General features: G+C 44.2%; 2 protein-coding genes across 2 annotated transcripts in view; both read left to right on the top strand.

Annotated features, from left to right (window-relative positions):
* Positions 1–143: 143 nt before the first annotated feature.
* On the top strand, positions 144–6626 carry il20ra (interleukin 20 receptor, alpha; the record flags this gene model as incomplete). Its single annotated transcript, XM_079754243.1, has 8 exons — positions 144–462; positions 2599–2722; positions 3343–3521; positions 3698–3876; positions 4178–4322; positions 5578–5714; positions 5949–6450; positions 6535–6626. The coding sequence occupies exons 1-8, from the start codon at positions 408–410 to the stop codon at positions 6624–6626; spliced, it is 1413 nt and encodes a 470-aa protein (XP_079610369.1). The 5' UTR covers positions 144–407.
* A 1574-nt stretch (positions 6627–8200) lies between these two features.
* Positions 8201–13290, top strand: part of ehd3 (EH-domain containing 3) — a gene marked incomplete at its 3' end in the record, with an annotated part of 13094 nt that continues 8004 nt past the window's right edge. Inside the window, exons 1-3 of the mRNA XM_079753917.1 lie at positions 8201–8225; positions 8795–9108; positions 12732–12908. Coding sequence (XP_079610043.1) covers positions 8882–9108; positions 12732–12908 — 404 coding nt within the window. The 5' untranslated portion in view covers positions 8201–8225; positions 8795–8881. The remainder of the gene's footprint in view (positions 8226–8794; positions 9109–12731; positions 12909–13290) is intronic.

Raw genomic sequence — 13290 nt, 5'->3', positions numbered from 1 at the left:
TTTAATTTATAACTGTGCATTTTTCTGTGGTGTCCCAGGGTAATTTCCATGATGGCACCTGTTCAGCCCTAGGTATTGGGTTGACTCGTCTCAACCCTCCCACTATTGTTAATGAATAACAACAAGCGCAGTGACATTCTTTCGCGCTCTTACGCTCATTTTGTCATTCATGCTGAGCGCTTACAGGTGAACTATTTCCCGGGAGTTGACACACTTTTTTTTCCCCCCGAAGAATCACCTATATGCAAATGTATTTAACAAGTTTATGTTGAGAGAGCAGACAGCCGTTAAGATGAAGGGGATACCCAGGAAACGTCGAAGAAGTCGGATTTGTGTTTAAAGATCTTTACGATCAGGAGGTCTTGGCGGAGACGATTCCGAGACGATTTGTTCTCATACTTGTTGCCATGGAAAAGTGGACTTTGGTCCTTGTTTTCCATGTAGGAGCGCTATATAATGCAGGTATGGGACACGGCTTATGTTTTTTTTTCTCACGGCGGGGTTTCTAAAGCAAACTTGTGGGAAAGTTTACGTTTCACCCTGAATGCAGTGCATGTGCTTAAGAGCTTAGGAAACGTATCGATGCAAAAATTATTCAATTGATAACCATAACTTGGTTATGATATATATATATATATATATATATATATATATATATATATATATATATATATATATATATATATATATATACAGTGGGGCAAAAAAGTATTTAGTCAGCCACCAATTGTGCAAGTTCTCCCACTTAAAAAGACGAGAGAGGCCTGTAATTTTCATCATAGGTAAACCTCAGCTATGAGAGACAAAATGAAAAAAAAAATCCAGAAAATCACATTGTCTGATTTTTTAAGAATTTATTTGCAAATTATGGTGGAAAATAAGTATTTGGTCACCTACAAACCAGCAAGATTTCTGGCTGTCACAGACCTGTAACTTCTTCTTTAAGAGGCTCCTCTGTCCTCCACTTGTTACCTGTATTAATGGGACCTGTTTGAACTCCTTATCAGTATAAAAGACACCTGTCCACAACCTCAAACAGTCACACTCCAAACTCCACTATGGCCAAGACCAAAGAGCTGTCAAAGGACACCAGAAACACAATTGTAGACCTGCGACAGGCTGGGAAGTCTGAATCTGCAATAGGTAAGCAGCTTGGTGTGAAGACATCAACTGTGGGAGCAATTATTAGGAAATGGAATACATACAAGACCAATGATAATCTCCCTCGATCTGGGGCTCCACGCAAGATCTCACCCTGTGGGGTCAAAATGATCACAAGAACGGTGAACAAAAATCCCAGAACCACACGGGGGGACTTAGTGAATGACCTCCAGAGAGCTGGGACCAAAGTAACAAAGGCTACCATCACTAACACACTACGCCGCCAGGGACTCAAATCCTGCAGTGCCAGACGTGTCCCCCTGCTAAAGCCAGTGCATGTCCGGGCCCGTTTGAAGTTTGCTAGAGAGCATTTGGATGATCCAGAACAGGATTGGGAGAATGTCATATGGTCAGATGAAACCAAAATATAACTTTTTGGTAAAAACTCAACTCGTCGTGTTTGGAGGAGAAAGAATGCTGAGTTGCATCCAAAGAACACCATACCTACAGTGAAGCATGGGGGTGGAAACATCATGCTTTGGGGCTGTTTTTCTGCCAAGGGACCAGGACGTCTGATCCGTGTGGCGAAAAGAATGAATGGGGCCATGTATCGTGAGATTTTGAGTGAAAACCTCCTTCCATCAGCAAGGGCACTGAAGATGAAATGTGGCTGGGTCTTTCAGCATGACAATGACCCCAAACACACCGCCCAGGCAACGAAGGAGTGGCTTCGTAAGAAGCATTCCAAGGTCCTGGAGTGGCCTAGCCAGTCTCCAGATCTCAACCCCATAGAAAATCTTTGGAGGGAGTTGAAAGTCTGTGTTGCCCAGCGAAGGCCCAAAAACATCACTGCTCTAGAGGAGATCTGCATGGAGGAATGGGCCAAAATACCAGCAGCAGTGTGTGAAAACCTTGTAAAGACTTACAGAAAACGTTTGACCTCTGTCATTGCCAACAAAGGGCATGTAACAAAGTATTGAGATGACCTTTTGTTATTGACCAAATACTTATTTTCCACCATAATTTGCAAATAAATTCTTTAAAAATCAGACAATGTGATTATCTAGATTTTTTTTTTTCATTTTGTCTCTCATAGCTGAGGTTTTCCTATGATGAAAATTACAGGCCTCTCTCATCTTTTTAAGTGGGAGAACTTGCACAATTGGTGGCTGACTAAATACTTTTTTGCCCCACTGTATATATATATATATATATATATAATAATTACATTATTATATATATATATAATTGCATGGTAAATATATTTTATAATAATAACAACTATACTAAAATATGAAATATTATAATCGAATATATCAATTGTCATATCGCAGGTATAGCCTACGTATAAAAGTCCTATTTATTATCTTCAGTTTCATGAGACGCTAATTATACTGAATCATGTGTGTGACTGTGTGTGTGTGTGTGTGTGTGTGTGTGTCTGTGTGTGTGTCTGTGTGTGTGTGTGTATTTCTTTCTCTTTCGATTTCTATCTAGCCTTCTGTTCACCTCCCATGCCAGTCGATGTCTGGTTCTCTTCCATAAATCTTCAGAATCGTCTCCATTGGCTTCCTGCGGAACCCACTCCACCGGGCACCTACTTCAGGGTGCAGTATGCCATGTATGTGTGTGTGCTTACTGTGGACTGTGGTGTCGCTGGGGGGTGGTTGTGTTTCTGTGGGTAGTTTTCAATTGAAGGTTGTGCTTATCACTTATTTATTTTGGCTTTGAAAAACTACAGCAATGTCCTTAAACAATTAAAAAGAAAGCAGCTATCTTTGATAACATTCTGTTATAATCTTTTACTATTAAGTCATTCATGTCATGCTTTATCCAACTTACTCTGAATTCAGGGGCATTATTAAACAACCACAATGATACAGGCAGGGGCAGGTAGAGGCATTGCTAGGGGCAATGCTAGAGGCATTGCTAGGATTTGGGGCTGAGCCCATACCTCTCTATGGGGGTCTAGGGGGGACTCTATCCCCCGGAATTATTTCTTTATTAACAAGCTCCATTTTTTATGTCTTTCTATGCCATCTGGCATCTTATTTACGTCCATGCCTGTATCATTGAAAAGTACATTTCAAGATGAATTATGAATTGTGATGTAATAAATATTATAGGAATCAGAATTATTGTTGAGTAGAAGCAGAGTACCTTACAACTGTTATAATTTAGGAATGACATGCTAGAGTACAACCAGTATTATAGTATTACTTTGAACTTTACCATGTACAGCTATGGCGAGCAGTGGAGGGTGGTGCCGCACTGTAGCGGACTGGAGCTGACCCGCTGTGATCTGACCAATCAGACGCAGGATCTGGAGCAGGGCTACTTCGCAAGGGTCCGAGCTGTAGATCACAGTGGTTCCTCTAAGTGGAAGAAGACGCAGAAACGATTTGACCCCAAGACTGATAGTAAGTGGAGGTGAAATTCAAAGTAAAATGCTGTTTTGCAAAAAACAAAGAATTACAAACTATTATGTATTAACTATTAACTACAAACGAATCCTGAATATCTTCATATGGTACAATGGTGACACTATAGTCAAACCCAGTATTATAAAGTAGTATTCTCTCATCACCATTTACAGCTATCTTAGGCCCCCCATTGGTCACCCTGGAAATGAAAGGTAACAGTGTCATTGTAAACATGAAGTCACCAATGAGATACCAGCCAGACAACAGCAAGCCAGAGATGACCATGTTGGAAGTCTACCCTCAGATGGCCTATAACCTCTCCATCCGCATCGCTGACAGCAAAAACTTGACGGTAGGTACGCGGATGCTATTTGAATAAGTCAATACTTTGTTCAACACTTAATTACTTTATTATAGTTTTCATTTCCAAAATAATTTATAATCTTGATTTATATTGTTTATTTACACCCTATATATCAGTATATCTACATCATATTACACTGAGGATGTAATGATGATCGATGAAGATCCAATGTGTAAACTGTGTGTGTGTGTGTGTGTGTGTGTGTGTGTGTGTGTGTGTGTGTGTGTGTGTGTGTGTGTGTGTGTGTGTGTGTGTGTGTGTGTGTGTGTTCAAATGTATGTGTGTGCAGCAACATATCCCATTCTCCTCCGGTCGATATGTGTACCGCCTGATGGACTATGACACAGAGTACTGCTTCTCCGCCCAGACCAGATTCAACTCACTGCCAATCGAATGCCAACCCTCCACCTGGCACTGCATCAAAACACCTCATGGTACAGTTTGTGTGTGTTTGTATTGGTGTGTGTGTGTGGGTGTGTAAAATCTGGTTGACAGTAATGTTCAGAGGATGATAGAAAGGAATGTTGTTGAACAGGAAAGGGAGGAAACAACAATTAAAAATTTGTGACATCTATTCACAACAGAAATGTGATTCTAATTTCCTTCTGTGTATGTCCACCTTGAAAGCCATTGGGATTCTATCTTTGTTTTCCTGCATTCTCTCAATTTAAGCGCCAAGGCCTGTCATTTTCCTTTTAGCAAACTGTTTATTTTAGTGATGCTAGATATATATTGGGTCTGATCAATTGTAGGCTGACAAATTGTAGCCATGCCATCGCCTCACCAATTTACAAATGCCTAATAGTCTGGAACTTCGCGGTTCATTTTCGATTTCCAAGGGGTGTTATCAACAGGCCAGACCAATAGTGCCTTTGGGCACAATTGGCTGGACCTACAACCAATCAGAGCAATATAACGTGTACCACACACGCGGTTGTATATAAAAATGACTCACTGACGCTCCCTTAGTGTGCGTCATCGTATTAAACCAGCCACATATTAGATACATGGTTGTGATGGGCCCAACTCAGGTCAGGTCTGCTGGAAATATGTCTGAACAGGAGGGGGGCCAAATGCATATTTGTACGTTGTATTATAATGTTTTATTCCAAAAATTAAATTATAGCCGATAAATAGAGCTGATAATAGAAGGCCAATATTGCTTCTGTTTGCTTAACCATAGGGCTTTAGAAGCGCTGCTCACTGTTGACGCGCTTATCATGTCCAACGTCTACAAATTAGTAGAGTCACGCAGTGTAGTGGATGTGGTTATTAAGTAATCGGTGATCTTATCTGTAACCGGCCATGCGAAGCAGATAGTTATTGGTTATTGTATCATTGACAAAAAGTAATTATTGTGCATCCCTGGCAAATCCTTTTTCAAAATCTTTTAATACATTATTCATGAAGGTATGTGATTCAATATGGTTGACTTTATGACGTACAATGCAAACAAAGGAAGTTTGCTGAAGGAAGGTTGAGCTTGCACAGTGGTCCGTGCATTCAAGCGACACCATCAAGTCTTTGTGCACTTGAACGGGGAACTTTTGCTGTACACACTCATCAAATTGCTCAAGTCACGGTACATTTCAGAATACACCCAAAGTGTGTGAGTACCTAAGCAGCCATGGTGTAGGTAAAGAACAGGGTATTTGCCTTGACTGACATTTCTTCCTGCTCTCTCTCCAGACCCGTTCATCGGCCAGCTGAGGAGCGTGGTTGTGGGGATTGTGGTTCCATTGTGTTGCATATGCGTGCTGGGAGTCGGTGGCTACTTCATCCATTATCTGGTGTGGGGCAAGGAGGAGAAATTGCCACAGGCACTGGTAAAATACACTCACTCACACACACACACCCATATCCTTCACCATACTACACAGTGACAGTATGTATGTATACATAACATTGTTGTAATGCAATACCAACAGCATGCAGTCACACCCAGGAAGATCAGTTATCGTCCGCATCTCGGATGACTCCAGCTCTCTGAGAACGCTCCAAACCCTAACATTTGTGTTTTTCTGGTTTCGCCGCCCCCCCCCCCCCCCCCCCCCCCCCAGGAACCAATGTGCCACCCCTTCCCTCCGCCGACTTTCACTCCCGAGCACGTGGACCCCATCCACGTCGGCCCTTACCACCCCAAGCCGCCGCCGCCGCCCGTCAGCCCCTACGGGCTGCAATTGCCCATTGGCTACGCCTCGCAAGGTCAGGGCGCGCTGCCGGACCTGCTGAGCAACGCCCTGCAAGGTCGGGGCGCGTCCCCGGAGCCAGAGCCACCTTGGGAGGACAGCCTCGAGGCGGGAGGCACGGACTACGGATTCGTCAGAGGGGATCCGGTCGGGGGCGGCCAAGAGGGCTTGGAGGACCCCAGGGAGGGGCTGGGGCATTGGGGGGAGGGAGAAGGGAGGGGGAGGGGGGAGGGGGAGGAGGAGGAGGAGGACGCAGGCATTATCAATTGGGACCCTGAGAGCGGAGTGTTCATGCTTCCCGAGGCGTGGGCGTGGGGAGAGGGAGGTTTGGATCGCTGGCTGCTGGGAGCGGGACAGCCCGGGAGCAGAGGAGGTGAGGAGGAGGAGGAGGAGCAGGAGGCGGGAGCAGAGGGAGGGACGGGAGGTGTGAGGCTAGAGAACGTGTTTGTGCGGCAAGGGTCGGAGGAGCAGAGAGCGAGCGCGAGGGAGATGGAGTTGGAGATGGGGACCCTGCTGGCCCACTGGAGCGTAGTGGTGGTGGACGAGTAGGGACCGAGGAGCATGGACACCACATCACCTCTTTTGTGTCAACGGATATAGTTTGGTATATATAGTAGATACATAGCTTTTATTATACACTTTACTATGCACAGCAGGGTCCTTTTTTTAGCCTTTGACAAATGACAAACTCAATAATTATGAACAAATCGTACTCTTTCGATTTTAGTATTATTATGTGTTATCATTGAAACGATAGACTATTTCTGTATAATCCTGACCCTTCCTGGAATTTGAAGTACATGTATGCAAAGATTATATTGGGATGTTATTAGTTCAGGCTCAGTTAAAGCATGTTTTATGGATGGGGGTGAAATCCTCCATGGTGATGTAACCTCCATCATGAGTCCACCTGGGGGGTAGTGGAGGAGTGAGGGTAGGGCACATTGACTCATCACTGACCTCTTGAACCTACGTCTTCTCACTGTCTCTTGGAGGACAATGAATGGCAGATTAATCTCGCTGACTTCAATGCATTCCAGAATTCCGGTGAATATCAATGTATTGCCTAAAATTAGGTGTTTTTGTAACTCCATTGATGGGATTATTATATTATTATGTTGTAGTTCTTCAGTTATTTTTATTTCAAGATATATGTGGGCCAACAAAGAACATAAACTAGCTATTTAAGCTCTTTATCATCATGTTATTAGTATTGTTTATATTTACTGTGACATTGTACGATGGTATTTAGATGAAGTAAAACTTTAGCACTTGAACTGCCACTCACTCTGTCCTTAACATAGTGTTACTAGATGAGCACTTATGCTTTTTATTCTAGACATTATTTGAAGTAAAATATATGGTTCTGTAGTGCTTTTGTCCATCTACAATAATAATGTGTTGCATTGGATTGTTATAAGATCTTTCAGTCCTACCTTACACTATAGACACCGGTTCTATGTAAAACCTTCAGTGTGTTTCAGTTGAATCAACTGGTTTTACTCAGGTTTAAGATTGTGAACTTCATGTATTGTCTATATGTCCTAGGCTTCTAGACATGAGCCCTTCGATTTTAAATAAAAAATGAATATATAAACACTACAGTCCATGCAATTGTAGTTCATCTCTTCCTCTTTTCTACTATTCTCTTCTCTTCTCTTCTCCTCTTCTCTTCTCTTCTTTTCTCTTCTCTCTGTCTTCACGACTTTTATGACCACTAGGGGGAGCACTGCAAACCATCAGCTGGTCCCCCAAACATCCCTCTCTCCATCTATCCCCCACAACACCTCCCCCTCTGTAGCGTTCTCCTCGTTGAACCGACGTGATGGCGTGGTGTCGCAGACGCCTGGGTGGGGCTTTGCCGATAGACGTGCATTTCCGCCCGGCTCATGTTTCCTGCACTCCGCATTTAAATGAAGCTGCACAACGTCAGCCTCAACATCCACTATCATTGCTGAGTGGGAGAAAGCATCATCGTAGAAGGAGATTTTTTTTTTTCGAAATTATCCCATGCGCGTTTATTGAAGGGTTTTCCGGCATATATTGCGTCAAGGACTGAACAATACCATTACAAAGAGTACCTTGCACGGTGCATCATCTCTGGGATACATCTGCTATCCAATGGACGAAATTTGCACTGAATAGCGGGTAAAGTGGAAGTCTGTGTTAGAACAATAATTAAGGCTTGTCTTTTCACAATATGTTGTGTAAAAAACAAACATATTTTAGCACGGCCATAATAGGTTGAATGTCCTTGGAAGATTTACAAGAATCGGTGGATTGAATGAAGATGCTTTTTAACGACATCCTTTTTTATTACTTTAGACCTAGCCGGTATCCTGTCGTACATAGATAAACATTTGGTGGAGTGCAATAATTAATATATACTAGCCTATTTCAACTCTTTAAGATTTAATAGCCTATTCCATTCACATTGACGCACCTTACATCGGCCTATGTGTTATTACAAATCTAATATTTAGATGATCTATGTATATATATTTTTGTACGTTTTTGATTTCACGATAGGCCACAACATTTAAGTATGCAAAGGACTACAAGTGGTAGCTGAAACTACACATGTGACTCAGTGCTTCAAGGGTTCTGTGTCGTGCATTGGCAGACCTGAACAGAGATCCACATCGCCTGCTAATCTTATAAATGTTCCTCTAGGCTACCATCCCAACTGCCCTTTAACCCCTGATTACATCACACAGCACCTGATCCACGACCGGTCCAGATCAGCCACCATCAATAATCCATCAAGCGGTAGGTAAACAGAAAGCGAGGAGGAGAGAGGCACCATGTTCAGCTGGCTGGGCACGGACGACCGGAGGAAGAAGGACCCCGAGGTGTTTGCGACGGTCAGTGAGGGCCTCAAGAAGCTCTACAAGACCAAACTGCTGCCCCTGGAAGAGTGCTACAAGTTCCACGAGTTCCACTCCCCTGCCCTGGAGGATGCCGACTTTGACAACAAGCCCATGGTGCTGCTGGTGGGACAGTACTCCACCGGCAAGACCAGCTTCATACGGTGAGGGGGCACAAACACACACACACACACTACGTTGACCTTTGTCGTCCATTATGGATGTTAATATGTGGATGTGCATTACATAGATCCTTGAATGAGGTGGAAATATGCCCATGCTCTCTCACACTTCCCTCCCGCTAAGATAAATCCAGACTCACGTGCACATGTACACATGTATGTAGGCACACAAACACGCACACGCATGAACACACACGCACGCAGGCACACACATTAAAGTCGACTATTGGATCTCTAGATGTTACACTAAACCTACGGAAACAGCAGGGGACAGAGGGAGAGAGATTGGGAGAGAGAGGGAGGTTAAGAAAGAGAGTGAAAGAGAGAGAGAGTGAAAGGTGACACACCCAAAAAGACACACTCAATTACAAAAGTAGAGACTGAAGGGAGATAATGCTCATTTAAAAAAAGACAAAGTAGGCCTATTCATTTCTATTCATGTCTTATACATATGTAAGACGATTTTGCTAAACACAACATGATGTCCTAATAACGACCACCTACACACCCACACACACACACACACGCACACCCACACACACACACACACACACACACACACACACACACACACACACACACCAGATCCACTTTCAGGCCCTGTAATCTCTATGTTGTGTGTTTACCAATTTATGTGCCAGCCAAGGGCGTAGGAACCGGGGGGACAGAGGGGACGTGTCCCCTCCAATATCGGAGACAGGCGCATGTGTCCAACCTAAAAATTATACCGGATCTGTCAGGTTTCCGATATGTGTCCCCCCCAATGTTAAACTCATTCCTACGCCCCTGGTGCCAGCACAATTTTAAGTGTTGCCTTTGACCAAATCCACATCTAGGAAGCCAATTCTTGTTGAAAGCATTAACAGAAAGATACAAAAGATTTTTAGTTTGCGAAACTATTGAAGAAATCTCAATCCAGACTCTCAGTAAAGTGGCCACAGCTGGGGCCAGCCTGTTTTGTTAAGTATGTAGTTTGTAGGGTGAAAACAGCTGTTTGTGTTGTTCTGCTGCTGTGTTTATAGAGACGTTCAGTGCCACACTTTATAACTATAACAGTCTTGCCTAATTGTCCGTTGTCTATTTTCAAATAGGCCTTGTCTGTCTCCCCCCTACAATCTTATGTGATTGATTCAACTAGGTTTGAGTTGTGCTTTAATAAGTGGTCTGAGCCTGTTGAAATAAGCCTGACCTAGGGGTGGAAGTATCCAGCACAGGCGGTGATATGGCCATGCATATCATGGGAAGCATTGCATCACTTTATACCATTTGTTTTATATAGGGATGAAATAAAAGATGAACTGAACAAACTGCTAAAATCAAACGGCATTTGAACGGTATGCCATTAGTATCTTAAGGCCCGTCCTTATGTGTCACCATCGAAGCAAATTGCAATGCGGTGAGTCTTGTCAGGTGAGGACTTCATTAGAGAAGAGTGAGCATCTCACGAGCAAGGGCCACTGGTGCTGGGTGGATGAAGCACTGCAGAGGCAAGGAGTTCAGAGTGTGTGTGTTAGTGAGGAAGACCGGCTCACAGCTGGGTGTCGCGCCCCTTTTTAAACAGTGTGGCTTCTACTCTAATCACCTGCATCACCAATACACTCCCACACATACACACACACAAGAAACACACACACAGACATACAACCACATGTACACACACACGCGCACAGAAACATACCCGCATGTACTCACACACCTATGCATGTGTGTGTATTTGCACATGCATGCGTGTGCAAACACACACACACAGACGTGCACAAACATACACTCATACACAGATGTTTAGGGACTTAAAAGCCTTTAGAAAATGACAAAGAAGGACATTCTTTGCACAACTTCCTGCTCTTTTGCAGCACACACTTTTAGAACATTCATGCTCTCTCTCTCTCTCTCTCTCTCACTCTCTCTCTCTCTGTTCTTCTTATCTAAGTGTTTCTCCTTGTATCTCTCTCACAAAAACACGCACACACACACACACACACACACACACACACACACACACACACACACACACGTAGACACATTTATCGCCCACCCTTCCCCAACGGGATTGTAGCAGCAAGACGTAGAATGTCTGAAATGCTGAGTAACTCTCAGCAGCTCAGAGCAGGGCAGGTTTTCCTTTGGCTTGGCGTTGGCTCAGCAAAAACAACCTGCTGGCCGGGCCAAGGTTGGATTGTAGCTCGACGATCGCACGTTGCTTATCTCTGACACGGGAATGAAAGCAAAACTCGACATTGATCATAATTGTCATAATTGGAAACATGATGGATATTTTAAGATGAACACATTTGGACTGATGGATCATTAAAAGCGTCCAAGACAGACCTATTGAATGACAGATGCTTCACTCCCCATCACTTGGTTCATCCCAGGACAGTACTTGTAATGGGACCCGATAGTATCGCTGACCAAAATGCTCAGGTTTTCATTTCTTTGTTTTTTTTTCTATTCAGCGTTATTGATCCCCCCCCCCCAAAAAGCGCAAATCATCGCAAGGTGATCTCAAATCCCAAGCTTTGTTCTACTTAACCCTTTCCGTAATTCATGGAAATGTTCATAAAGAATCTTATGATAAAAAGGAGAAAATACAATCTAAGTCTTCACTCACACACACACACTCACACACACACACACACACACACACACACACACACACACACACACACACACACACACACACACACACACACATACACACAATTGCACACACATACATACCATACATTCAGGCCTGGACATATGCTTACACATGTGTTGCACAACCCAGTCCCTGATGGATAAAACAATGTCCAGAGCCATGCAGGGAGAGAGAGACGGTACAGACTGGTACTGCCGGCTCCCAGGACAAGCTGTGTACATAACCTATATGTATAGGATAGTTAACCTCCCATCTGTATCAGTTCAATGCTCTCACACCCACCACACCATGTTATCTGGATTTATGGAGCTTCTCAGCTAATAAATCACTTACTCAGCCAAAGGGTGCTCTGTTAACCTGGTTGGAATTCCAAAGATGTGCCTTTTTATTTTGGTTTATAGATATCAGGAGTTTGCTTTGAGACCTTTTAATCCCATCTTGGCCCTGGCTGATTAGGGATTGATGGCTATCACTTTTTGTAATACTTCTCAAGTGTATTCACAACCCTGAATTCCACAGTTAAAAGTAATTCATAGACTTGCAGTTTCAGAAGCTCTAAATGGCACTTGAAACCAGAGCAGTACTTAAGCCCTATCATTCGCCTGTCACTCAATCAGAAGCTCCTTGATCACGAGTGCTCGGTGCTCTCTCTATTTGTGTGTTGTAGAGATAACGCAGGAACACCTCTAACCAAGTCCCACCCCTGGTACCGCAATGCCGTCTAATCTTATTTACATGACAATGAAACCCCCATTATGTCCAGGGTTTGAGAGGGGGAAATTGGGGAGCGAAATCTAGCCGGTATATTACCTGATGCGGGTATAAAGGCTTAGCTAGGGTTCCACTTCGACGCAACACAAGGACCACGCTGACGCTTCGGCGCAGTCGTGAACCTGATTGGGCTCTGCATCGGGTTTTAGTGAGCGGACCAATCACCTCCTCTCCTCCTCCCCCTTTCCCTCAGCTACCTGCTGGAGCAGGACTTCCCCGGCATGCGGATCGGCCCGGAGCCCACCACCGACTCCTTCATCGCCGTGATGCACGGCGACACGGAGGGCGTCGTCCCCGGCAACGCCCTTGTGGTGGACCCCAAGAAGCCCTTCAGGAAGCTCAACGCTTTCGGGAACGCCTTCCTCAACAGGTAAGCGTAGTGGCACGCTGCGGGGTGCGGTGACTGGATTATACCGTATTACCAATAGCAGAGGACACAGATATACAGGAGAGAGACCACAATGGGGGATGGGGAATAGGACGGATGGACTAAGAGTGAGTGTTGCAGAGAGAGTAAGAGGGCGAGAGGGGGAGAGAGCGAGAGAGAGACGGCACCATAGCACTACATTCCAGCTTGATTGAATTTGCCTCGTGCTCTTTGGCCAGGTTTTCCCTCGGTAATGGCTGGTGCGTGTGTGTATGCGTGTGTGTTTGTGTGTGTATGGAGGTCAGTATGGGTCAGTAATGGCCTTGTGCATAAAAAATGTGTGTGTGCATGTTTCCGTGTTTATTACGTTAGCACAGGTCCGTCA

The sequence above is a fragment of the Pollachius pollachius genome (assembly GCF_949987615.1).
Source record: "Pollachius pollachius genome assembly, chromosome: 16".
NCBI classification, from domain to species: Eukaryota; Metazoa; Chordata; class Actinopteri; order Gadiformes; family Gadidae; genus Pollachius; species Pollachius pollachius.
Note: the sequence above shows the minus strand (reverse complement) of the source record. Positions and strands in the feature narration are given on the sequence as shown.